This window comes from Rhamphochromis longiceps, linkage group LG4, assembly GCF_057381845.1.
Source record: "Rhamphochromis longiceps isolate RC_006_pf linkage group LG4, R_longiceps_female_GT1.1, whole genome shotgun sequence".
In the NCBI taxonomy this organism is placed as follows: Eukaryota; Metazoa; Chordata; class Actinopteri; order Cichliformes; family Cichlidae; genus Rhamphochromis; species Rhamphochromis longiceps.
The window spans coordinates 37,465,291-37,492,219 of NC_140560.1; the positions used below are offsets into that span (position 1 = coordinate 37,465,291).

Here is a 26,929-nt window from a genome sequence, read left to right on the forward strand (position 1 = left end):
AACTGCTCAAAGAAGTCCTGCCATTAATTAATGCTTCGATCTTAAGATGTGACCCTGTGAAGACTCCCCACACCTACTTGCGCCAGGGAGTCCAGCAGTTCACTTAAACAAACGGCTCCTATACTTAACCAGACACAGAGTAGGTGTCCTCCTACACCATAAATCGGTAAGAGAAGGTACGACCTCTCTCATGACCCCAAGTTGTGTGTGCATGCCAGAGTGCTCTGGGAGGCACACAGAGTCTTTGCAGACTGCAAGGATCAGACATCCTACCATTATGCAATCGACTATAAAACTAAGCATATATGACAATCCACAATATAAACCTAACACGCAGCTCTATCTGTCCATGAAGCCAGATAACACACACCAATGAGTTAAACTGCAGGAATGTCTTAAAGACTTCTAAAGTGGTTGCTCACAGGGAGTTGTCTGATTGTTGGGGTTTCTCTGTATAATTGTTGGCTCTTTACACTATCGTATTAAGTGCCTTGAGGTGACTGTTGTTGTGATTTGGCTTTAGAGAAATAAAATTGAATCTAATTGAATTGAAATGAAAAAGCATGAAAGGGACTAGAAAGAGAGAGCATATTTCTGCCACACTGGCTCCCTGTTAAATCCAGAATAGGGTTTAAAATTCTTCTCCTCACATATAAGGTCCTGAATAATGAGTCCCAATATTATTTCAAAGACCTCACTATATCACTGGGTACTATATCAAAGTAGAATCGAATGAACAAGTACCCTCTCTATTCCAACATAAAGACAAATGTATGGAGTTAGTAGTTTGATCCGTAGTCTGTTCATTTGACCTTTCTGATGGTACATTCTGATGAGTTTCAGCATTAATTACCTGAAGCTTCCCAAGACCCAACCAAATGTTTTGCTGCTGTGGCACAGAAGATGCCTTCTTTTATTCAGTCTTACAAGCTGGTTAAACGTAGGCACTCACAAAGCACCTGGTTATGTCCAGGCACTGCCAGCCTGGTTAGAGCTAGTTCATAAAGTTCGTAGTTTGAGCTTTTGTGCTGAAAAGTTGGATGTGACAGCCACATGTGACTCAGCCCAGTCAAAGAAAACCTTTTGTGTAAATGAGACAGCGACCTCAGTACATGGCGCTGTTTTCTATGTCAGGTAAAGAAGGACTGGGTTGTCTGCAGGTTTAGCTGATAATCTCTCATGATTCTTACAAAATCTTCTCGCTGTCATGGAAACGCCAACGGGCAAGAAAGACCAACAAACACCACCCTACAGTTCCATCCTTTGTTAATTCTGCTCCATGCAGCAATAATTTACATCCGACACTGAACATTGAGGTTAACGACTGATAATACCAGATTAGAAAGTTCATTCCTCTCTACATCCAAAGACAATTTTCTCTAAAGCAGACCATTTGTTAGCTTCCTTGGTTTGTCTTCTTTGGGAGCTGCAGTCCAGGTAAAGGTAAGTGAATGCCACATCACCCACATGGGAACAGGTACAGTAACATATGATACTGTAAATTCTATATAAAACACTGTCTATATGAAATTAAAGGCAACTAAAATGTGCTCACATCTAAAGCAAAGTGGACTTTTCTTAGCTGCTTGCACAGATTTTGTTTTCTGGTCTCTGATTGGTTGGCTGTTTGTCAAACCAGTGAGGTAACAGATGCCCTGTCTTTAGGGGGAGGGATCTAAAGGCAGTTGAAAACAAACTGTACAAACTACAACTACACCACATCAACTCTCCCAAGACCTCTGAGATCAACCAGGACCAGGAACCATGTCCAGTTCTGGTAAATATATTTTAGTTGCATTGAGGTTGTAAACCAGCAGAGCAATGCCATTTCTCTTCCTGTTACTGTTTTCAGGTCTTATTACCCACCAGAAACTTCTCACTTATCACAGTACATCCTACACTTTGATATATTTTAATGCTAATCTTTTTCACCTGCAAACGTTAGCTTGCTGTCTTTGAGTTATTTTAGTCTTGTGGACCTAACTTCCCAGCAACATACACATGCTGCTTCAGCTCACAATTACTGGCTTATGCTGATGTTACATTGTTACATTACTCGTTCATGCATGTGCATAAAAGTCTAGAGATTTCTGTCTGATAACTTTATCGTGAACTGACACCAAAAATGTCCAGTGTGGCAAAAATAAAGCAAAACCATGTAAATGATATTATTGTAGAGTCTAACGTCCAGTATAAAGTGACTGTTAATAAATAAAAGTGTGAGTATCACAGCAGCTTACATGTTCATTTTTAAGAGCTTTGATCAAACAATAGCTGCTATTTGCAACATTTTACATTGTTTTGACAAAATTAATTAATTGGATGTTTTTTTGTTTTTCCATAGAACAGCTGTTAATGGCTCATAACTGACGATTTACTGAATTATAAAGAGTTCAGCTGTAGACTGATTTCTTTGCACTGCTGAATTGATTAATTTTCTACTTAATGGTTCAAAATCTTTTGAGCTTTTACTAAGAAATTACATTCACTATGAAAGTATGGTTCACTGAGCCTTGATTACTCAATATTAAAGGAGAAATTAAATCTAATTTCTGACGTTTATCAATTGGAAAAATATGTAATTATAATATTTTGGGACTCTCTTACATTTAAAATTGAATCGTATTCCCAGGCCAGTAAACTAAAGTGTGACAATCTTCAGTGCTCCGAAAACATTTGCCATGTGTAGTGAAAGGTTTGGACCTTAAGTGTAGATTTGAATAGTAAATAAATAAAAACTAACCTTTATTTTGGCGACGATGAATTCAAACAACTGGCAGCAAACATTATCAACAAATCAAGTGGGGAAAAATTCACAGGAAGACAAAAGACAGGAATGGAAAGCAAATAGTAACGATGAGCACATTCAAACTCAGGCTTTAAGTACACGGGAGGCCAATGTGGGAAAACGACACAGCAAGGTAGAAACAGGTGAAAGTAATCAGGTAACAAGACAAGACACGCTCACTATCTGATTCAGTCCAGGGGCTGTTTGCATAGAGCCCTGCTGCCCGATGCAGGCAGTGTACAAAGATCATCAAACGAGATGAAATTAAAGACAAACACAATATGTAACTTTTAAATTAAGGTGTTTATTATTTTGTTTGGGTGTTTGGGGGGAAACCCAAACCTGACTGCCTCCTTGCCTTGTTATAACATAAAGTAACAGTGGTGTATCACGCTGACGAGACAAAAGCTAGACTTTTTGGAAGGTGCATCTCCGGTTACATTTGGAGTAAAACTAAAAAGTCCACCTCTGAACTGCTTAAGAAAAGAAAATGAAGACTTTGGTGTGGCCTAGTCAAAGTCCTGACCCGAATCTGATGAAGCCGATTGAGATGCTGTAGCATGACAGTCAAACGGCGGCTCCAATGTGACTGAATTACAACAAGTCTGCAAAGATGAGTGGCTCAAAATTCCTCCACAGCTGTAAAACACTCATTGCCAGTTAATGCAAATGCTGTAATAATTAACACCTTCATTTAGAAACTGCATTTTGTGTTTATTTGTGTTATCTTTGTCTAATATTTTAATTTGTTTGATGATCTGAAACATTTAAGTGTGAAAAACATACAACAAATAGGAAATCAGCAAAGCGGCCAACACTTTTCAGTTCGCTGTATAAGTTGAGAAGTCCTAAAGACTGCAACAGAACTTACATAATAATAATAATAATTATTATGTCAATATAAATTCTCCATCAGGGCCAAAGGAGCTGAGGATTGTCTTCATTGGAAAGACTAAAATGTTGACTTCACAAATTGAAGCCATCCTGAAAGAAAAGGCTGCGCAGGAAGACTTTACAATGGTTTTGGTGAAGACTCTGATCCAAGACAGTCCAAGTCAAGTCGACGAGACAGAAAACACCGAAGTGTCAAAGGAAATGCAGAAAGGAGCTACAGCATCCATCTTTTCTCCTGGTCCCCATGTGTTTCTGTTCGTGCAAGAGTGGGAGAGCGGCTTTAAAATACATGACGTGGAGCGAATGAAACTGGTTAGGGAGTTCTTTGGTGACGAGTCGCTGCGTTACTTTTTACCCTTGATCACCCACGAAGATGAAGAGCTGAAACCAAAGGATAGAAATGAAATAATGAGTTTCATTGAGACACAATTTGGGTGTGACAAAGAGAAATGGAGTGATATTGATGTTGGTAGTGAGAAAGTCCAAGATCAGGAGAGAAAGTTAGTGGACAAGCTGAGAGAGGTGGCTGAAAACAACCAATGGGAGTGTTACACAGAGGAAATGTTCAAGAGGGCACAGGAAGCCCTCTGCCAGAAAATGCAGGAATTAGACAAGAAGGGAAGGAAAGATGATGTGAATGACACACTGACCAAATTTATTGAGTTGGTAACTGGAGGGGGCGACTTTAGCAAGTTCCTGTTTCAAATGCAGAGAGAGGTGTCAGACTATTTCAGCAAATACACGGAGAAGCTGGCTCAGAAACACAAAAAGTGAGGATAAAAATTGGCCTCCATTCACAAAAGAATCAAAGAGTTAAGAGCAAGTTAATGAAATGACGGAAGGAAAGATGAGACTTTACTCATGAACCCAAAATGATTGATTCATTAATCCTGTTGTTATTAAATCTGCAGCTCGGTCAGAGAAACAAACAAGATATTTGATGTTTTTAATGCGAGTTATTAATCTGACAGACTCGGTTCCTCTGCACACTGAGATCAAGACAACAAATAATCATGTTTTTATATCATTATTATCATTTGCATTTTGGCAGAAGTGACATTTGGACTGGTTCAATTGGACTCCATATTTTCCAGCTGCAACATTATATTCTAAATGATTTAATGCAAATACTTCTCTGCTTCTTTTTCCTTTTATTGATGGTGAACAAGGCATAATGAGGAAAAGCAGGATATACGTGTGCATGTATGTGGGGCAGCTGTAACGTTTGCGTCTTCTGTGTGGTAAAATTGTAAAGATTAGCTCTCCATACAGATCTGAGTTCTTTCTGCGCCTCTGCTGCAGTTACAGGGAAACCTGACAACAGATGTTTTCTGGAGAAGCTGCAGCACAGACTGTGTTTTTCTTTTCCTTTGTTTTCTGAAAAACATGTTAAATGTTGAAGCCTGATGGATTTTGTGCTTCCACTCAGTGGACGTGTTCAAAAAAGAAAGATTGTTTTCTTTTTTCATTCCTTTCTATGATGTAACACAGTTAAGATGCTAATGTACGAATCAGTGTGTGAACTTATGCAGCTTCAGTCAGATAATAGCAGCAGAATCACATCAATAAATCAAACATGACTGAGACAAATCTGTTTCTCTCCTGTCATCATTCAGCTGATTAACAAATGACTCATAGAAGAAATTAACTTGAAACTTTGTCTTTTAGTTTTTGGTTGTCTGTCTCTTTGTGTTAGCCGTGCATCCGGCTGGCCACCTGTCCAGGGTCTGCTCCGCCTCTCGCCCTACGTTAGCCCCCCGCGACCCTGACGGGGATAAGTGGAAGAGGATGGATCGATGGTTTTTAGGGACCTGAGTGTAAACGTGTCTTTCTTTAAAGCACTTTGGGTCAGCTTCTGTTCATTAAATTTGTTATGTAAATAAAATGGACTAGACATTAAACACAAATGGCTCTAATATTCAGACGTAACAGATTCATTCTTGATGTTCGAGGTATGTTTTTTCATTTCCAATAAAATTATTTAACACAATCCAGTGGACTGAATTTACTACCTGAGTGTCTGGATATAGTCTGCAGGTAATCAGTCTGAGAAGTAACAGCTGTCAATAAACATAACTCATGCTGAATACTTGGCATCCGTTATGAATGAAACATTATTTTCAGCACTGTAGAAGCTACCTGGTAATTCTTTGCTTCTCTGGAGGGACTGTGACAGTGACCTCTGACCTCTGTGCTGAGGGTGTGCGTCCGCCTGAAAAGTTTCCATCGTTTTTCTTCTTTTCTTTTGCTGCTTGTTTGCTGCTGTGCTCAGTGCTGCTGAGTCACATGACCACAGAGGGGGGGCGGAGCAAGGTGTGTCTGCATTAGGGGAGCAGAGGTTGCACAGATGATGAAGAGCAGCCACGTACTGACCTTAGAGAAGGCGAATCACTGAAGTACTGATCCCATCACCCTAGTAACGATCTGACATCAGTACCAGTGTTGTATCAATACTTTAAATATTTAGATCGATCGACCCCTAAACGCACTGCAGTCGACCTCTCCACCACCTCCAAGATGAGCCCAGGATGTGCCGGTCCATGTGGCCCATGCAGGCTACGCCCAGAGGGGCTCACTGTGTTTCACTTGGCTCTCTGCAGAAAAGCTGCATTGCACTCAAACAGCTACTGGAACTGATTGCAGACACTCAGAACACCTGTGATTACACCTGATGGCGTTTCACATGAAGCACAGCGCAGCTGAGAAGGACAGGAAGTGAGGCACAGAATGTCATGGGTCTGGTTGTGGGTTTAGGATGCGTTCTTGGTTTGGTCTTCATACTTTGATTTATTGATATTTATGTTTTATTTAGTATTTTGGAGTCTATAGTTGCTGTTATAATTAAATCTAGTGTTAGAGTTTCTCTTGTTCCCTCAGTGTTCGCATCCTGTTCTGTCAGCTCCCCTATGTTAAGTTCATGCACAGGTCTGCATTTTCCCATTTCTCACTTCCTGTTTTATTTTGATGGTTACTGGTCTTTATTGTCTTCATTTTGTCTGCACCAGCTGTGTCCACTTTGTCCCAGCATCTGTTGCTGTGCCTGGTGTCTTATTCATTTTATGGGCTTTGAGATTCTGGAGTCTGCTTTTGGCTGTAATAAAGGTTCGTGTCTGTCTGCCCTGAGTCTGCATGTGCATCCTCGTGAAGGAAGGCATAGATAATTCAGTCACTGCTTAAAATCACCCACATTACACAGACTCAGATGAAATGCTTGCTGGATATTCGTCATATCTTAAAGTATGTTATTATCTTAAAACATAATTCTTCATTCTCAGCTCTTTGTTGTTGTTCCCAGGATATTTAAAAGTAGAACGGGAGGCGGAGCCTTCAGCTTCTGTGGAACCAGCTTCCAGTTTGGATTCAGGAGACAGACACTATCTCTACTTTCAAGATCGTTTGTCTGTTTTCTCTTTCAGCTGTGTTGGTGATCACTGTGATTTTTTTGTGCTGTGGCCTACTTTGTCCCTTTCTCTCAACTTTTCTTCTCCTTTCTTCCTTTCTATAGAGTACGGAGCCCCGCAGGGGACATGGGAGAAAATAAAATTAAGACAGATTTTTATTTATTTACAGTGATTCTCACAAGTGCAATATATATATATACAAAGGTGTTCGGGAAAAGGGTCCGGGGTCCAGGACTGACAGGGGAAGCAGTCCAGGGTGGAGGCTTTCCATACACAAACAACAGCTCCTCTCTGCACCACCACTCTTCTTGCCCACGCTCAGTCACAGTTGCTCAGGGAACGGGTCCAGGGGAGATCTACACACATACAGAGAGACAGTCAGCTTCCAGGTTCAGAAGTACTCACGAGTTCAAATTACAGGTTTGCAGGGCGACTGACGCTGACGGCTCAACGATCCAGCGAAGAGTAGAGCAGGTCCACCATCCTAAGTAGGGCTCTAATTCTCGTGATCAGCGGCAGGTGTGCTGATCATCCCCAGGTGCATGGCCCAGGGGCGGAGCCCATACTGAGCTCCGCCCCGGCAGGAGAAAGAGAGAGAGAGAGCAGAGAGAGAGAGGAGAATAAACAAAACAAAACATAGCGCCAGACTGATGTCAGCTGGCGAGGTGCGGGGACCATGACAACTTATTTGCACATCATCTTTTATGTAAAAACAAAAAATTACTTGCACTTTAATTTGCATTATTTATTTGATTTTTAATGTGACGGTCACATTAATGTTAAAAATACATTTCACTAGTTTCAAAATCATTTCTTCCATGTGTCATTATTTTATTTGCTGTGGGCGGTGAGGTACAGCATGAACTGGAGCCTAGAGCAGAAGGTGTGCCCACGGAAGGCGGAGATCTTGGAAATTAGATTTTTAATTTCAATGGGATATTTACCTGTTTAAATAAAGGATTATTTAAAAAATAACAGAAATGAGTGATTGAAACAATAGTAGACTAATCGACTAATCAAAAAATCTGCTGACAGATTAGTCGACTACTAACATATTCTTTAGTTGCAGCCCTAGACATCCACTCCAGGGAATATTGCCACCTCAATACTCCAAAGCAGCAGCCTGAAGAAAAATGATAAAATAGCACAATCCTAGCTGTCAGTCCAAATGGCCACGACCCTGATATTACAAACTTCAATACAATTAAAACAGGTGAGTTATAAAAACATGTATCCCTGTGCAGGTGTTATGAAGGGGGACAATTTCTATAGAGACCAGAACAGTTTCTGTATCAGGCTGTACAGTTGTGCATTTTAATCTGGAAGTCTATGGGGACTGACTCGTGCCCCCAGTGGACATTAGAGGAATTACACATTTTTGTGCATTTCTTCACAGCGAATTTGTGGTGCTACAGCTGTGCCAGTGTTGGTATTTGCCAGTACAGAGGGGTTTGCTACCTATGCAAATGGGCCTGCATGCAGTCGTCCAAAAACCCAACATGGATGAGAGCCCGTTGTCATTCCTGACGCATAACATACCGGCGATTTGTCACATCCCAAGCGGTGCCATGGGAATGTGAAAGGTAACCTTGGGCATTCCTGAGATACTCTCCGGATTATGAATGACGGTTCCAGCGGTAACACACGTTCCAGCCATGTATTCCAGCCCTAACCGTAACCTTATGCCTAACCTTAACCACAACATTAATGGTGTCAGATGTTTTCCAAAAAAATTAAATACATGTAAATGTGCAGATTCAGTCCAGACGGTTCTCATGTTTCCTCCTGTTTCCCAATGCGTAACATAGAAATGTGTTGGGTGGCCGAAAGCGCAACATCCCGACTATTTGTCACATAGCATAATATGTTACGCTTTGGGAGTGAGGACGTGTTGTGGATGATGCCATGTGTCCATCGAATGCTGATTGGGGAACATTTTTGGCTAGAATAGAGAACTTAAGCTTAGCTCTTTGCATTATAACATCATTCTTCCCCGTGGCTGAAGGACCAACAACAACACAAGCTAAAGTCTGGATGATCGGGCATTTGTGACACTGTCCCCTGGTGTTAATAAACAGTTACAACATGTAGACAATGACTGCTGTCCATGGGCTCTGTGAAAGACCACCACAGAGCCACGTTTCCCTCCTTCCTCTGGGGTTGGTTCATTTTTCAGCCCTGGAGGTTGAGGGATTATTTGCACCTGGAATGTTTTATGTGAAACTTTAGCTTGTACATGAGAAAGACATGGATGTTGGTTCTCTTGTAATGTTTCCAGTTCTCTTTATGTAATGATGTAAATGAGAGAAGAGGGTGAGGAGGCAGACCCATGGGGATGTACTCTGCTTGATGCACTTTTTGTTCAGCCCTCCGATTGGTTCTTTTCAACCACAGTTCTGATTGGACAGCCAGTGTTGTAGGGGAGGGAACTAGCAGCAGGCTTTAAAATAGAAGTGAAATGGAATTGTAACCACTCAGAATAAGCCATGGACTCTATTGAGCTAGCACAGTGTTGCAGGATACCTGTTCCCAGTGAAGATCCAGATAAGATGGGTGAGTGTATCTGTCATGCACCGAGAGTCATGGTGGTGTTTAGTTTGATATTTGGGACAGAAATTACAGTAAAGACAGAAGTCAGTAGCAGCTCCTTTGTGCTTTACTTTGAAGTTATTTTGTTAGAAATTCATTTTCAGCCTTGTTCTGAAATTTAGAGTTGTTAAGTCCAGAGATGTCAGATTGTTCCTTTATGTTAAGTTTAGAGTCTGAATATCACCAAGCTGCATTTAGAGAACTTTTCAGTGGAACTGAGTGCAGTGGGTGTGAGCTGCTGACCAGTTCAATATGAAGGATTTCTACTTAGTTAATCAACTAATAAAACTATTAACATTAATATTTTACAGATCTCCTAAGGAAAGTACATTTTTTCTTCAACAATGACCTTCTATATGTTACATTATATTAAATTGTAACCTTTATGTAGAATACACATAATATATATCATGAATGTAGAGCATAGTTAAGTTTTTCAGAGAAGGTCAAACATCTGATCCTTTCAACTGAAGAAGTCGAAATAAAATTAAAGTTAAAGTTAAAAGTTAAAGTTTTTTAATTACTTTTGTAAGTTAAAAGGAAAAAATGTATCTGCTTTATGGTTTGGTTTTCTCTGTTTTAGGAAACTGCAGATTAATTTATTCAAATTTTACAGATAAAACAAAATGATCCTCAGATCTGCTGATGATAAAATGAGTTAGCTCTCCTCTGGTGATTTTTACACAAACACTCAGAGAAAGGAAACAATCCCAAGCTCTTTTAAATATTTTGACTTCATTCAGTAGGTTTTATAACGAGTCCTGATGTTGTGATTGGTTTTGTTTCTCTTGCTTTGGGAGAATAATCCGTCTGCACACGTGGCTGCATTTTGCCGCCATTTCACTTACGATTCTTTAAATGTCTTTAACTTCTGTGGTTAAACGTGACGCTGAATTTCGACTCGTTACTCGAGCGAAGCTTGTCTTAAAACTGAAAATTAGGACTGCAAACATTTCTAGGTAAGGAAACAGAATAAATACTTTTCTGTGATTTACACAGTTAAATGAATGAAAGTGACAGCTAGCAGTTAGCCAGCTTTGTTGTGGTAGATTAGTATCAGTAGGATTAGCTTTTTGCGTAGATAATGAAGCAGTTAAATCTGGAGATTATATTTCTGTAAATCTGTAAAAGTCACTTTTTAACTATTTGTTGGAACTTTTAATGCCTGTGAAATTAATATTTCTGTCTGTATGAAATACTTGGTGATCTAATCAGCATTTCCAGAGCTTTGAACAAACTAAACATCAACTTCTAGGGCTTTGAAAAGTCTCCCTGTTAAATCCAGAATTTCTTTCCTTTATGCTAAAGCTAAAGCATATAGTTAGGGCTGGACCAGGTGACCCTGAATCCTCCCTTAGTTATCCTGCGATAGGTGTAGGCTGCTGGGGGATTCCCATGATGCACTGGGTGTTTCTTCATAACTCACTCACGATTGTTGGGGTTTTTAATCTCTTTTCTCTGTATTATTGTAGGGTCTTCACCTTACAATATAAAGTGCTTATTTGGTGCTATATAAATTATAAAAGTTGTAACACATATTATATAATAATATGAAATATATATGATATAAATTGAATTTAATTGTTGAAATGAATGTTTATCAAGTGTGTTGGACATTCAGGTGTGGAGCTGGGTGAAACTGTCAACTGATCAGCACCTAGTGGTGTCTTGGATTAGGTGTGCAGAGCGAGAATGGCAGAGCGGCCTGGTCCACCTAACCATAGAATGAGGGTGTGCTTAACAGTGTATTTTAAGTTTGCCTAACTTTCTTATCTCTAGAATAGAATAGAATAGAATAGAATAGAATAGAATAGAGTAAACCATTATCCCACCAATGAGAAATTTGTTTGTGACACAGCTCTCATAGCAAGGGAAATATAAAATATAGAAGGAAGACACAAAGTGCTCCTACATACATAAGTAACTGAGGTTTGTATATACAGATACACACAAACACACAGTAACAGGACGGAGAGGAGAAAACAGCAAAGTGCACACAAACACAACCCGAACAGGCAGGTCGACTGGCGAGGACCGTCTGGCCGTGACATCCTCAGCATGGGTGACATCCCATCTCTAAGGAAGAGGCCAGCCACCCTTAGGAGAAAAGCTCCTTTTCGCTGCTTGTATCTGCGATCTCGTTCTTTCAGTCACTACCCACAGCTTATGACCACAGGTGAAGGTAGAAATGTAGATCGACCGAGCTTGACTTTCACACTCAGCTCTCTCTTCACCATGATGGACCAGTACAGCGTCCACATCACTGGAGCCCCAGCACCAATCCATCTGTCGATCTCTCGCTCTCTTCTCCCGTAACTTGTGAACTTGCTGTAACCCCGCAAATGTGGCTCGTCTGTGAAGCACTTTGATGTACCTGGGACTTTTAAATGTGCTATAGAAATAAACTTGAAACTGAAACTGAAACAGAAAACAACACCCTGAGATAGTCAAAGGAGCTAGCAAAGAAAAGCGTCTGGACTTCTTTAAGTTGCTTGAAGACACCCTGAGATACTTGAACTCCTCCACCTGGGGCAGGAATTCGTCCCTGACCCGGAGTGGGCTCTCCTCAGTCCTTTTCGACTGAGGACCATGGCCTTGGATTTGGAGGTGCTGATTCTCATTCTGCTGATTCACCGTTTCGCACTCAGCTGCGAACCACTCCAGTGCAAGCTGGAGGCCATCATCCGATGAAGCCAGCAGGACCACATCTTCTGTGAAAAGCAGAGACGAGAATTGTTGACAAAGGGCAGCCCTGGTCAGAGTCTATCAGCCACTGGAAATAAGTCTAACTTATTGCCGGCAATGCAGACGGTTGTATAAGGATCAAATGGTCCGTAGCAATGGGCCAGACAAGTCAAGTCAAGTCAAGTCAAGTCAACTTTATTTGTCAATTCTGCCACATGTACAGGACATACAGAGAATAGAAATTTCGGTACTCTCAAACCCTAGATGAAATAGCAAATGAACATTTAAATATAAGAGAGTGATTAAAAAATGCAAATAAAATAATTAAAAAGTAAAAATTTAAATAAATAAATACAATACAAATTAACAAGAAAGTTATGCAATATACAATATACAATATTCAAGTAAGGGTAAATGACATTGAGTGTAAACCAGGCAGAGTAGTGCAAATAGGCAAATAGTGCAAATGGAGATTTAGTAATGTACGGTAAGAGATAGTATAACAACAAAGTCTTATGAGGTAATGGCAGTCCAATGCTCCACAAAGTGACTGGTAACTGGTGCAGGCCAGTGAGTGAGTCAGAGAGTGTGTGTGTGTGTGTGTGTGTGTGTGTGTGTGTGTGTGTGTGTGTGTGTGTGTGTGTGTGTGTGTGTGTGTGTGTGTGTGTGTGTGTGTGTGAGTGACAGAGTTCAGTGAGACCATGGAGGAGAGAGGGGAGAGGGGGCAGAATCGGGAGGGAGTTAAGCTTCCTGACAGCCTGATGGATGAAGCTGTCCTTCAGCCTGCTGGTCCTGGCCTGGAGACTCCGCAGTCTCCTCCCTGACGGCAGCAGCTTGAAGAAGCTTTGCATTGGGTGTGTGGGATCAGCCGCTATGCAAAGGGCTTTTTTAGTGAGACGGGTGCTGTAAATGTCCTGGAGGGAGGGGAGAGAGACACCAATGATCCTCTCTGCAGCCCTCACTATGCGTTGGAGGGTTCTATGACAGGACGCATTGCAGGCTCCAAACCACACAGTGATGCAGCTCGACAGGATGCTCTCGATGGTGCCTCTGTAGAAAGTGTACATGATGGGGGCTGGTGCTCCTGCTCTTCAGTTTTCAGGCCCCTCTTCTGTGGAACCAGCTTCCAGTTTGGATTCGGGAGACAGACACTATCTCTACTTTTAATTCAATTCAATTCAATTCAATTCAATTTTATTTATATAGCGCCAAATCACAATAAAAGTCGCCTCAAGGCGCTTCATAGATACAGAGAAAAACCCAACAATCATATGACCCCCTATGAGCAAGCACTTTGGCAACAGTGGAAAGGAAAAACTCCCTTTTAACAGGAAGAAACCTCCGGCAGAACCAGGCTCAGGGAGGGGCGGGGCCATCTGCTGTGATTGGTTGGGGTGAGAGAAGGAAGACAGGATAAAGACATGCTGTGGAAGAGAGACAGAGGTTAATAACAGATATGATTCAATGCAGAGAGGTCTGTTAATACATAGTGAGTGAAGAAGAAACACCCAGTGCATCATGGGAATCCCCCGGCAGCCTACATCTATTGCAGCATCACTAAGGGAGGATTCAGGGTCCCCTGGTCCAGCCCTAACTATATGCTTTAGCAAAAAGGAAAGTTTGAAGCCTAATCTTGAAAGTAGAGATAGTGTCTGTCTCCCGAATCCAAACTGGAAGCTGGTTCCACAGAAGAGGGGCCTGAAAACTGAAGGCTCTGCCTCCCATTCTACTTTTAAATACTCTAGGAACAACAAGTAGGCCTGCAGAGCGAGAGCGAAGTGCTCTAATAGGGTGATATGGTACTACAAGGTCATTAAGATAAGATGGGGCCTGATTATTTAAGACCTTGTATGTGAGGAGCAGGATTTTGAATTCAATTCTGGATTTAACAGGAAGCCAAAACAGGAGAAATCTGCTCTCTCTTTCTAGTCCCTGTCAGGACTCTTGCTGCAGCATTTTGGATCAGTTGAAGGCTTTTCAGCGAGTTTTTAGGACTTCCTGATAATAATGAGTTACAGTCGTCCAGCCTGGAAGTAATAAATGCATGAACTAGTTTTTCAGCGTCACTCTGAGACAGGATATTTCTAACTTTAGAGATGTTGCGCAAATGGAAGAAAGCAGTCTTACATATTTGTTTAATATGTGCATTGAAGGACATGTCCTGGTCAAACATGACTCCAAGGTTCCTCACAGTGTTACTGGAGGCCAAGGTAATGCCATCCAGAGTAAGAATCTGCTTAGATACCATATTTCTAAGCTTTTCAGGGCCGAGTACAATAACCTCAGTTTGATCTGGCAGTTTTGGCAGTTTTTGTGAACGACAGATGGTGTAACCCTGGGCACATCACTGTAAAAGAGCAACTCTGCAGCAGAGACATTGAGCTGTTAGCCGTTAGCATGCGTCCGTACTACCTGCCCCGGGAATTCTCGCATGTTATCGCGATAACAGCGTATGTCCCCCCCCCTCGGCCAACGCGGATGCAGCCTGTGACTCTCTCCACTCTGTGGTCAGCAGACTGCAAACACAATCTCCGAGAGCCCTTCTCATAATATCAGGGGACTTCAATCATGCCTCACTGGACTCCACACTGCCCACCTTCACCCAGTATGTGACCTGCTCAACCAGAGACAATAAAACACTGGACTTACTGTATGCCAATGCAGAAGAGGCATACAGTTCATCACCTCTCCCTCCCCTGGGCAGATCTGATCACAACCTGGTGCACCTTGTCCCTGTGTATGAGCCCTTAGTGCGCAGGGAGCCACCAGCCACCCGCACAGTACAGAGATGGTCAGAGGAGAGCGAGGAGGCTCTTAAGGATTGTTTTGAGTCGACTGTGTGGGAGGTGATTTGTGATGACCACGGAGAGGACATCGACAGCCTTACTACATGCATTACTGACTATATAAACTTCTGTGTGGATAACACTGTACCTACCAGGACTGTACGGTGTTTCTCCAACAACAAACCTTGGATTACCCCAGAAATTAAAACCGTCCTCAAGCAGAAGAGGAGGGCCTTCAAATCCAGAGACAAAGAGGAGTTGAAAAGGGTGCAGAGAGAGTTGAGGGGACTGATAAGGAATGGGAAGGAGAGCTACAGGCAGAAGATGGAGAACCAGCTTCAACAAAACAACGTTGGTGAAGTCTGGAGAGGCCTCAGAACCATCTCGGGCCACAAACAGCAGAACTCTCTGCCTGGGAGGGATGTGAGGTGGGCAAATGAACTGAATCATTTCTTCAACAGATTTGACTCAGCCATGAGGCAGTCTGCAACATCGGCTGCAGACTCACCCACCCCCACTGCTGCTGTTCCACCTCAGACACTTCACACCTCCTCTATTCACCCTGCTCACTCCCCCCCACCCCCAACAACAGCATCCAATACACACTCAACACAAGGCTCCAGCCTGTCTCTCTCAACCACCCAGGTTAGGAGGGAACTGAGGAGGATTAATGGCAAGAAGGCAGCGGGTCCAGATGGCATCAGCTCGAGGGTCGTCAGGTCCTGCGCGGACCAACTGTGTGGGGTGATGGAGCACCTCTTCAACCTGAGCCTGAGGTTGGGAAGAGTCCCACAGCTCTGGAAAACCTCCTGTGTTGTACCAGTGCCAAAGACTTCACGCCCCAAGGACCTCAACAGCTACAGGCCGGTGGCTCTGACATCCCACCTGATGAAGACCCTGGAGCGGTTGGTCCTGGCTCAGCTTCGGCGCCTAATAAGCTCATCACTGGACCCACTTCAGTTTGCCTACCAGCCTGGCATTGGAGCGGATGATGCCGTCATTCACCTCCTACATCGTTCCCTCGCTCACCTGGAGACCGCTGGAAGCACTGTGAGAATCATGTTCTTTGATTTCTCCAGTGCCTTCAACACCATTCTTCCCTCGGTTCTAAAGGACAAGCTGGTGAACTCTGGAGTGGACCATCACCTCACTACCTGGATCCTGGACTACCTCACCGACCGACCACAGTATGTGAGGACTCAGGGCTGTGTGTCGGACAGGGTCGTCTGCAGTATGGGGGCCCCACAGGGAACGGTTCTGGCTCCGTTCCTCTTCACCATCTACACTGCAGACTTCTCCCACAATTCCACCCAGTGCTTCCTGCAGAAGTTCTCTGATGACTCTGCAATAGTCGGCCTCATCACTGATGGGGACGACAAGGAGTACAGAGGTCTGACCCAAGACTTTGTGGACTGGTGCCAGCTGAACTACCTCCAGATCAACGCCAGTAAAACCAAGGAACTGGTGGTAGACTTCCGCAGGCACAAGCATTCTCCACTGCAACCACTGAACATCCAGGGTATGGACATTGAGGCTGTGGACAGCTACAGGTACCTTGGTGTTCATCTGAACAACAGACTGGACTGGACTCATAACTCAGACGCCCTCTACAGGAAAGGGCAGAGCAGGCTGTACCTGCTGCGGAGACTCAGGTCGTTTGGAGTGGAGGGCCCACTCTTGAAGACCTTCTATGACTCTGTTGTGGCTTCTGCTATCTTTTATGGTGTGGTCTGCTGGGGCGGCAGCATCTCTGCTGGGGACAGGAAGAGACTGAACAGGGTGATCCGAAGGGCCAGCTCTGTTCTAGGATGCCCTCTGGACCCAGTGGAGGTGGTGAGTGACAGGAGAACGGCGGCTAAGCTGTCATCCCTGATGGACAACATCTCCCACCCCATGCAGCAGACTGTGACAGCACTGAGCAGCTCCTTCAGTGGGAGACTGCGGCACCCACGGTGTGGGACGGAGAGATTTCGCAGGTCTTTCCTCCCCACTGCTGTCAGACTCCATAATAAAGACTTTAACTGATCAAGCACACACATCCATACATATGCAATAACACTAAGTGCAATAATCTTTTCTGTCATCGTTGTATTTTTACTCAGTTGTATATAGTATTTGTATTTGTATTCTATTTTTATCTTATTGTATATTTATTTTATTTTATTCTACTGTATATAGTATTTTATTCTATTCTGTACAGTTGTGTACTGTATTTATTCTTCTTGTATTATAATTTTTGCCTCATAACTTTTGCACTGTCCACTTCCTGCTGTGACAAAACAAATTTCCCACGTGTGGGACTAATAAAGGTTATCTTATCTTATCTTATCTTATCTTATCTTATCTTATCTTATCTTATCTTATCTTATCTTATCTGAATTAAGAAGCAGAAAGTTAGCGGCCATCCAGGTCTTTATGTCTTTAAGACATTCCTGCAGTTTAACTCATTGGTGTGTGTTATCTGGCTTCATGGACAGATAGAGCTGGGTGTCATCTGCATAGCAGTGTAAATGTATGCTATGTCTTCTAATGATGCTGCCTAAGGGAAGCATGTATAATGTAAACAGAATTGGTCCTAGCACTGAACCCTGTGGAACTCCATAATTAACCTCAGTGTGTGAAGAGGACTCTCCATTTACATGCACAAACTGGAGTCTATTAGATAGATATGATACAAACCACTGCAGTGCAGTACCTGTAATACCTACAGCATGTTCTAATCGCTCTAATAGGATATTATGGTCGACAGTATCGAACGCTGCACTGAGGTCTAGCAGGACAAGCACAGAGATGAGTCCACTGTCAGAGGCCATAAGAAGATCATTTGTAACCTTCACTAAAGCTGTTTCTGTGCTGTGATGAGCTCTGAAACCTGACTGAAACTCTTCAAATAAACCATTCCTCTGCAGATGATCTGTTAGCTGTTTGACAACTACTCTTTCAAGGATGTTTGATATAAAGGAAGGTTGGAGATTGGCCTATAATTAGCTAAGACTGCTGGGTCTAGAGATGCTTTTTGAGTAAAGGTTTAACTACAGCCAGCTTGAAGGCCTGTGGTACATAGCCGATTATTAGAGATAGGTTGATCATATTTAAGATCGAAGAATTAATTAATGGCAGGACTTCTTTGAGCAGTTTTGTAGGAATGGGGTCTAAAAGACAGGTTGATGGTTTGGAGGAAGTAATTATTGAAGTTAACTCAGAAAGATCAATTGGAGAAAAAGAGTCTAACTTAACATCAATGGTACTAAGAGTAACTGTAGATAATATTACATCTGTGGGATGATTACTGGTAATTTTTTCTCTAATGATAAAAATTTTATTTGTGAAGAAGTTCATGAAGTCATTACTAGTTAACGTTAAAGGGATGGTTGGCTCAAAAGAGCTCTGACTTTTGTGTCATATATTGCTGCATTTGTTGATTTGATTTTTAAGATTAGGCTTCAAACTTTCCTTTTTGCTAAAGCATATAGTTAGGGCTGGACCAGGTGACCCTGAATCCTCCCTTAGTTATGCTGCAATAGACGTAGGCTGCCGGGGGATTCCCATGATGCATTGAGTTTTTCCTTTCCAGTCACCTTTCTCACTCACTATGTATTAATAGACCTCTCTGCATTGAATCATATCTGTTATTAACCTCTGTCTCTCTTCCACAGCATGTCTTTATCCTGTCTTCCTTCTCTCACCCCAACCGGTCGCAGCAGATGGCCCCGCCCCTCCCTGAGCCTGGTTCTGCCAGAGGTTTCTTCCTGTTAAAAGGGAGTTTTTCCTTCCCACTGTCGCCAAAGTGCCTGCTCATAGGGGGTCATATGATTGTTGGGTTTTTCTCTGTATCTATGAAGCGCCTTGAGGCGACTTTTGTTGTGATTTGGCGCTATATAAATAAAATTGAATTGAATTGAATTGAATTCTTAGTTTGTGGAGAAAGAAGAGACGCTGCTGTGATTTCTTGGCCAGTGCTGTGGTGTTGTACGTCCAGGAGAGATCCTCTGTGATGTGCACACCCAAGAACTTGGTGCTGCTCACTCTCTCCACAGACGCTCCGTCAATGGTCAGAGGAGCATGTTGGGTGTGCATTCTCCTGAAGTCCACAACAATCTCCTTCGTCTTCTCCACATTCAGAGAGAGATTGTTGTCAACACACCACGTGGCCAGGCGTCTCACCTCACTTCTGTAGTCGGTCTCATCCCTGTTGCTAATGAGACCCACCACCATTGTGTCGTCCGCAAACTTGATGAAGAGGTTGGAGCTATATGATGGAGTGCAGCCATGGGTCAGCAGAGTGAAGAGGAGGGGGCTCAGCACACATCCCTGCGGGGCCCCTGTGTTTAAAATGATGGTGCTGGATGTATTACTGCCGACCCGTACTGCTTGAGGTCTTCCGGTGAGGAAATCCAACAGCCAGTTGCACAGTGAGGTGTTGAGCCCCAGCTGGACCAGTTTTTGAGTGAGCTGTTGGGGGATTATAGTGTTGAATGCTGAACTGAAATCTATGAACAGCATTCGAACATATGAGTCTTTTTTGTCCAGGTGTGTGAGTGCTGAGTGGAGTGCAGTGGAGATGGCATCATCGGTTGAGCGGTTGGGCCGATACGCAAACTGGAAGGGATCCAGGGAGGGGGGCAGGACAGTCTTGATGTGTTGCATGACTAGTCGTTCGAAGCACTTCATCAGGATGGGAGTAAGATGGGAGTAAGACATCCCATACTCCTGAAGCACCTCCCACAGGACATGCCGAGAGACACGGTCGAATGCCTTCTCCAAGTCCACAAAACACATGTAGACTGGTTGGGCAAACTCCCATGCACCCTCAAGTATCCTGGAGAGGATAAAGAGCTGGTCCAGTGTTCCGCGACCAGGACGAAAACCGCATTGTTCCTCCTGTATCCGAGGTTCGACTAGCGGACGAACTCTCCTTTCCAGCACCCTGGCATAGACTTTCCCAGGGAGGCTGAGGAGTGTGATCCCCCTGTAGTTGGAACACACCCTCCGGTCACCCTTTTTAAAGATGAGAGCCACCACCCCAGTCTGCCAGTCCAGAAGTACTGTCCCTGCTCTCCACCATTGCACAACATTGTAGAGGGATGTCAACCAAGACAGCCCTACAACATCCAGAGCCTTCAGCAACTCAGGGTGAACCTCACCCACCCCAGTGGCCCTGCCACCAAGGAGTTGTTTAACTGCCTCAGGGACCTCGCCCCCGGAGATAGACGAGTCGTCTCCCTTGTCCCCAGACTCTGCCTTCTCCACAGAAGACATGCCAGTGGGATTAAGGAGGCCCTCAAAGTATTCCTTCTACTGACTGACACTGTTCTCAGTTGAAGTCAGCAGTGCTCAACCCACACTAAACAGTGCAGGTAGAGCACCGCTTTCCCTTCCTGAGTTGCCTGATGGTTTGCCAGAACCTCTTTCAAGGCAGTTTAAAAGCCTTCAAAACCACACCTGAGTTTTTCCTGCAGCCACTGGCTGAGCTGCGTTCCGCTTGGCCTGTCGGTACCTATTACCTGCCTCCAAACTCCCACATGCTAAACAAGAACAATAGAACTCAGTCTGGTGCCTTCCTTCACCTTTGGTGTCCACCATTTGGTTCGGGGGTTACCACCACAACAGGCACCAACCAGCCCAGTGCAGCGGCTTCGGCAATTGAGGTGCTGAACATGGTCCATTCAAATTCAATGTCCTCAGTCTCCCTCGGGATGGTGTTGAAGCTCTGCAGAGGTTTTAGCTTCTGCTGGGCATTCCCAGTGTAACAGAGTCATAAATAACATTGTTATAATTACACAAAATGTGTTCTAAACCCCCAAACTTCTCCTTTTATACCTGACTTTTAGGACCTCCAAGCCTGTAGTTGTGTTCATTATCAGTTAGAGCCCCTCCTCATTCTTTTCTTCTTCTTTGGTGCAATACTATAAATACAGTGTACCCCTTTTGCCTCTCCCCTTTTTCTACAATTCCCCTGTGGGAGAGGTGGGTGTCATTTCTTTCCAGCACCTTAAAGCACACATAATTCATATTTAACCACCCTGATGTTTATGATTGCGATTTTAATTCAGTTATTGTCATTATTGAGCCTGTTTTTTGTAAGATGTTATAAGTGTGTAGTATGTGTGTGTCATAAATGTGTTTTAGGCGCCATAAATGATAGCATGAATATGTATTCCTTGCTAGCTTGGGAGCTGTGGTGGGTTGAGCTAATCCTCTTCCCCACTGTCTGTATTTGGTCGTAGGAGCTGGAGTGGGCAAATTATTTACTTGGAGGTCTTTCTTTCTTTTACCTTTTTTATCAGGTATGTCAGATTTCATGTTGTTTTTGTTTTATCTTATGTCAAATATGTTACGTGTAAATGCATATTTTATGTTTAATGTAAAAATAAATGCCAGCCCCTTTTTCTACAATTCCCCTGTGGGAGAGGAGCTGGAGTGGGCAAATTATTTACTTGGAGGTCTTTCTTTCTTTTACCTTTTTTATCAGACACAACGCAGAATCACACCGGTTACACCAGCACACCCTCACTGTACGTTTAGGTGTGCCAGCTCTGTCCAGCATCCTCCTCCACCACCTGATCAAACTCACTGCCAGATGGTGATCAGTTGACAGCTCAGCCCCTCTCTTCACCTGAGTGTCCAGAACATATGGCTGCAGATCTGGTGATACAATCACAAATCGATCATCCGCCTGTGGCCTAAGGTGTCACATCCACTTATGGACAACCTTATGTTCGAACACAGTGTTTTTTATGGCCAAACTCTGGTTTGCACAGAGGTCCAGTAACAAATCACTGCTCGGGTTCAGATCCGGGAGACCGTTCCTTCCCATCACGCCCCTCCAGGTCTTGCTGTCATTGCCCACATAAGTGTTGAAGTCTCCCAGTAGGACAGTAGAGTCTCCAGGTGGAACACCCTCAAGCATCCTGCCCAAGGACTCCAAGAAGTCTGGGTACTTTGAACTGCTATGCGATGATGACAGTCACAACCTGTTTCCTGACCTGAAGGCGCAGGGAACAAACCCTATTGTCCACTGGGAGAAACCCCAACATAAACCTCAAAAGTCTGACAAAGGAGGACCCATCAACAGCAGCGCTGCAGTTTAACACTTCTTTATTGGCTTTCCAGCTGCCCTGCTCCTGTAGCACAGACACCACCCCCTCCTATGGTCCCTGCATGATCTTTAACAGGGGAGACATGATTAGATGATGGGGTCAGGTGTTTGAGTCAGCCTCCCCAACACCACACTCTGAACCCACTGCTGAACTCACCCCTCCCCTGCAGCTGAGCCACAATCCACATCCTGCCACATACCCGACAGCCCAAGAGGTATTAGATTACATGCATAATTACAAACAGCCTGCTCGCTCTAACACTACATCAAATAACCGTGATCTCATTTGGTTACCCATTGCTAGCTGGAAGGCCTCAAAGCCGAAGCTGGCTGCAAAAACAAATTCTTCCTGATTATTGAACTGTGTTTTGATTCTCTGCCCACATCCTTCAAGGTCACCTGCGTTGGCTGGAGGATTGTTGACTTTTGCTTAAAACTAGGTGAAAAGACACTCTCTCTTCAGCTGATACAGGATATACACACACACACACACACACACACACACACACACACACACACACACACACACACACACACACACACACACACACACACACACACAGATATACAATCACACTCCTCCCCCCTCCAAATGCTTCCGAAGCACGTCCTTTATGTTTTAAGTTGTGAAGATTCAGGTACTGTTTTTGTTTTGTTTGGGTTTTTTGTAAAAGTGATAGAATGATGCATACGACATTAACAATACACTTAACATTAAAAGAAAATCTTGTGACAATAAATGAACATTTTTCTCATGAACTTTCTGAAAATTCAAGACAGTGGCTAATTTTAGGAAAGTCACCAACTTTACATACATCTATTTATATAAAATTTGTCACTCATCTTGTGGGCTTCTGTGGGCCTCTGTCAAAGGCCTGGGAGCTTCAGGGTCCTGTGCAGTATCTGTGATATTCCTACAACTGTGCTCTTATGTACAGAGATCTTGGATGTTGTTCGTTGGGTCTGGTGGAGCCACTTGCCCAGATTGGGGGGTATTGCCCCAAGTGCTTTGATTGCCACTGGGACCACTGTTACCTTCACCCTCAACATCTTCTCAGGCTCCTTACTGAGCTCTTGGTACTTCTCAGGCTCCTCATGTTCTTTCTTTCTGATGTTGCTATTACTCGGTATAGCTACATCTGTCACTACAGCCATCTTTCTCTACTTGTCCACCGCTACGATGTCTGGCTGGTTAGCCATCACCAGTTTGTATCTCTGTATCTGGAAGTCCTAAAAGATCATTCTCAACACCCTAGGTGGTGGGAAGCCCTTGGGTCTCTGGTCTCTGGGCCCAGAGCTCAGTCTGCTCTGGCGTAGCTGGCTGCCAGTGGAGCCTGTGGGCTGCTGGGTGACCCCCTACCCTTCCAGTCCATTGGTAGGTTTTCTTGATATCAGCCACTTCCTCTATCTGCTGGTGGTACATTTCATGCAGGGGTCTGTCCTTCCAAAAGGGTTCATGTTCTTGCTCCTCTTTTTTCTCAGGCATCTGTTGCCTGAAGTATTCACTGAGCACACTATCAGTAGTGGCTTCTTCCTGATGTACTTATGAAACTTTGTTGTCTCATCCTAGATGGTGGTTTTGACACTCACTAGTCCTTAGCCCCCTTCCTTCCACTTAGTGTACAGTCTCAGGCTGCTGGACTTGGGTTGAAACCCTCCATGCATGGTAAGGAACATTCTTGTTTTACTGTCAGTGGATTCTCACTCACTTGGACGAGTGACGAAACGTTTCTCCCATTGAAAACGTTACGTCCAGATGAACAGACTTACTTACCTGGACGATTGAGAAGGCATTGCTGCCATTGAGTTTCAATCCATTGAAAATATTTTTCTTGCAACTGATTGTGGACTCTTCACCATCATTTTCATTCTCTATGACCACACTACAGCTTTTGATACAACTTCCCACCGCGCCATTTTTATAATTTATCGCCTACGTCTCTGCAATATTTTTAAAAAAATACAACATTCAGCTTCACTGTTATCACTGTTACCCAGATGACACCCAGCTCTATTTGTCTTCTAAAACAACTACTATACTCCCATCCACATTCACTTCTGTTTAAATAAAATTAAACTTTGGTTTACATACATTCTTAAACTTAATGGCAATACAAGTGACTTAGTTCCTTTTGGCACCAAATTTATACCATCTAAATCTAACGTGATCTTTTAATAACTCAGTTGTCATATCTTCCCTTTAGCTTGAGAGTCTGAGTGTCATCCTTACCTTCATCGCGAACATAAACAATATAACCCAGTCTGCCTATCTTCATCTTTGCAATATTAATGCCCTTCATTCCTCACTCACTGAGCAGGGTCCACGCTCACAGGTGCCGCTAATCAGGTGCCTAATTGTCATTACCTGGGGTACCAGATGCTCAACACAAGAAATAGGAAAAAAACAAAACACAAATGTGGCACCATTTAAGGGGAAAAAACATGTTATCCCAGAATAATCAAACCACAGTTTATTTCAGAATTTTTAAAATGTGTTATATTTCTGTGTTTGCTATATGTGTACATATTAGTGCTGTCAACATTAATCTCGTTAGAATGATGTTAACGCCATGCACAGGGCGATCCGAGATTTGCCGCGTTAATGCGGTTATGGCGTTAACGTCATTCTAACGAGATTAACGCTGACAGCACTAGTACATATTTATTATCAGAATGATCTTCAATAACCTACAGCGCATGTTAAAACATCTTAAGGCAATCAGGTCGGACAATGATGGAATTCAGTGGGCGTTTAATTTTAACATGTTTAGATTTTAGAATTTTTACATCAAAGCAAATTCTTGAGTTTACAAAAAATATACTGCACTAGTGCACTTTAAAGTCTGATTAATGACTTCTGGATGAAACATTTGGGTGCATGTTGTGTCTAAGTGTTAAAAATGTATTTGTCAGGTTTGAGTAAGACCGGCTAATTCTCACTGACGTTCTTCCAACAGGTGAGCTGAGGATCGTCCTGTATGGACAGAGTGGACAGGGTAAAAGTACTCTAGGAGGCATCATCCTGGGCAACAGAGAAATATTCACTTCTAATAAGGACTCAAAGAAGTGCCGTAAGGAAAGAAAGACCATCACGGGTCGAGACGTGGTTGTTGTTGACACTCCAGGTCTGTTTAAAGTAGCTGATGATGGAGAGGAAGTGGTGGAAGAGATCAAGCGGTCCATCAAACATGCTGAACCTGGTCCTCATGTGTTCCTGTTCGTGGAGAGGTTTAAAGAGATCTCACAAGAGAAATTAGACGCACTGAAGACTTTTCAGGACACGTTTGGTAAACAGGCAGTGGACTACACTATAGTGGTGTTCACCACTAAAAGGAAGGAAATCGACGCCGCTTTCAAGCAGGAAACACTGAAATCCCTCAGAAGATTAACCGATCAGTTCCAGCAAAGATGCTTTGTTTTTAACATTAGAGACGAACAACAAGGGTCTCAACTCGACGAGCTGCTGGGGATTATAAACAAGATGACGGGAGAAAAATGTCAACCTTTCTACACGCCTAAGATGCTCCAGGAGGCTGAGGAAGCTCTGAAAACACGAAAGGAAACAAAACCAAAGCCAGAAGAAGAGTGGCGCTCTTTTTATGACCGGTGTGGTTTGATTGGAATGGCTGTCGGCTGTGCAGCAGGGTATTTTATTTGTGGTGGCGAGCTGATGCCTACAACAGGAGCTGGGGTTGGAGCTGTAGTTGGTATGATGCTGTTCGTGGGAATAGCGTTTTTAGGCGTACTTGCTAAAATTAAACTTCAGGCATGATGCAGATAGATTTCAGACAGCGTCAGTGATTTTGTTGCTTACGCTGATCAGACCAAATCTAAAATCTAGAAAATCATAAAGGGGAAATCATGGTGGTTGTAGGTTTAGTTATTTTAGTTAATGTTTTCATGATTTTTACGCTGCAATAGGTGTAGCCTGCTGCGTGCTTCCCATCACGCACTGACTGTTTCTTCCTTACTCACCATGTGTTTATACACCTCTGCATTGGTTCTTATTAATCTCTGGCTCTCTTTCACAGCATGTCTTCATCCTGTCTTCCTTCCTTCTTCCCCAACCAATCACAGCAGATGGCCCCGCCCCTCCCTGAGCCTGGTTCTGCTGGAGGTTTCTTCCTGTTAAAAGGGAGTTTTTCCTTCCTACTGTCTCATTGAGGGTCATATGATTGTTGGGGTTTTCTCTGTATAATGTGAGGATCTTTTCTGTACAGTATAAAGAACCCTGAGATAACAGTTTTTGTCATTTGGTGTAAAATAAATAAAATTGAACTGAACTGAAAATCACAACAACAGCTGCCTCAAGGTGCTGGTGTTATTAAAAGTGATTTGTCACATACCAAATGGACCAATACCCAACAAGACCAACAAGTTACTGTATCTACAAATTCAGTAAAGAACTGTAATACAACTGTAGTACAACGCATCCACTTAACACACTGTTTGCTGCTACAACTACACATGTTTCTTTTCCAAATATTTATTTATAAGTGACTTATGTATGTATGTATGTATATATATGTATATATTGTACTATTCTTAGTTAGTGTATTGTCTGTCTTGTCTTAATGTTGGTTTAAAATGGAGCACTGTAACAAAAAATAATTTCCCCCAGGGATCAATAAAGTATTCTGATTCTGATTCTGATTAATAGTGACCAACCACAAATGGAGAGCTATGT

General features: G+C 43.1%; 2 protein-coding genes across 2 annotated transcripts; both read left to right on the plus strand.

Moving 5' to 3' along the window:
• The first annotated feature begins 1,706 nt into the window (after nucleotides 1-1,706).
• LOC146672307 (uncharacterized) lies at nucleotides 1,707-5,255 on the plus strand. The gene is made up of 2 exons (XM_085405313.1): nucleotides 1,707-1,777; nucleotides 3,705-5,255. The coding sequence occupies exons 1-2, from the start codon at nucleotides 1,765-1,767 to the stop codon at nucleotides 4,454-4,456; spliced, it is 765 nt and encodes a 254-aa protein (XP_085261439.1). The 5' UTR covers nucleotides 1,707-1,764; the 3' UTR covers nucleotides 4,457-5,255.
• A 4,314-nt stretch (nucleotides 5,256-9,569) lies between these two features.
• Nucleotides 9,570-26,650, plus strand: LOC146672308 (GTPase IMAP family member 4-like). Its single transcript, XM_085405315.1, has 2 exons — nucleotides 9,570-9,636; nucleotides 25,200-26,650. The coding sequence occupies exons 1-2, from the start codon at nucleotides 9,570-9,572 to the stop codon at nucleotides 26,012-26,014; spliced, it is 882 nt and encodes a 293-aa protein (XP_085261441.1). The 3' UTR covers nucleotides 26,015-26,650.
• The last annotated feature ends 279 nt before the right edge of the window (nucleotides 26,651-26,929 follow it).

What these genes read in the sequence shown, in the direction of transcription:
- LOC146672308 (XM_085405315.1), top strand. Translation starts at nt 9,570, where the DNA reads ATGGACTCTATTGAGCTAGCACAGTGTTGCAGGATACCTGTTCCCAGT. An exon ending in TGAAGATCCAGATAAGATGG is followed by an intron (nt 9,637 to 25,199) that starts GTGAGTGTATCT and finishes TTCTTCCAACAG; the next exon opens with GTGAGCTGAGGATCGTCCTG.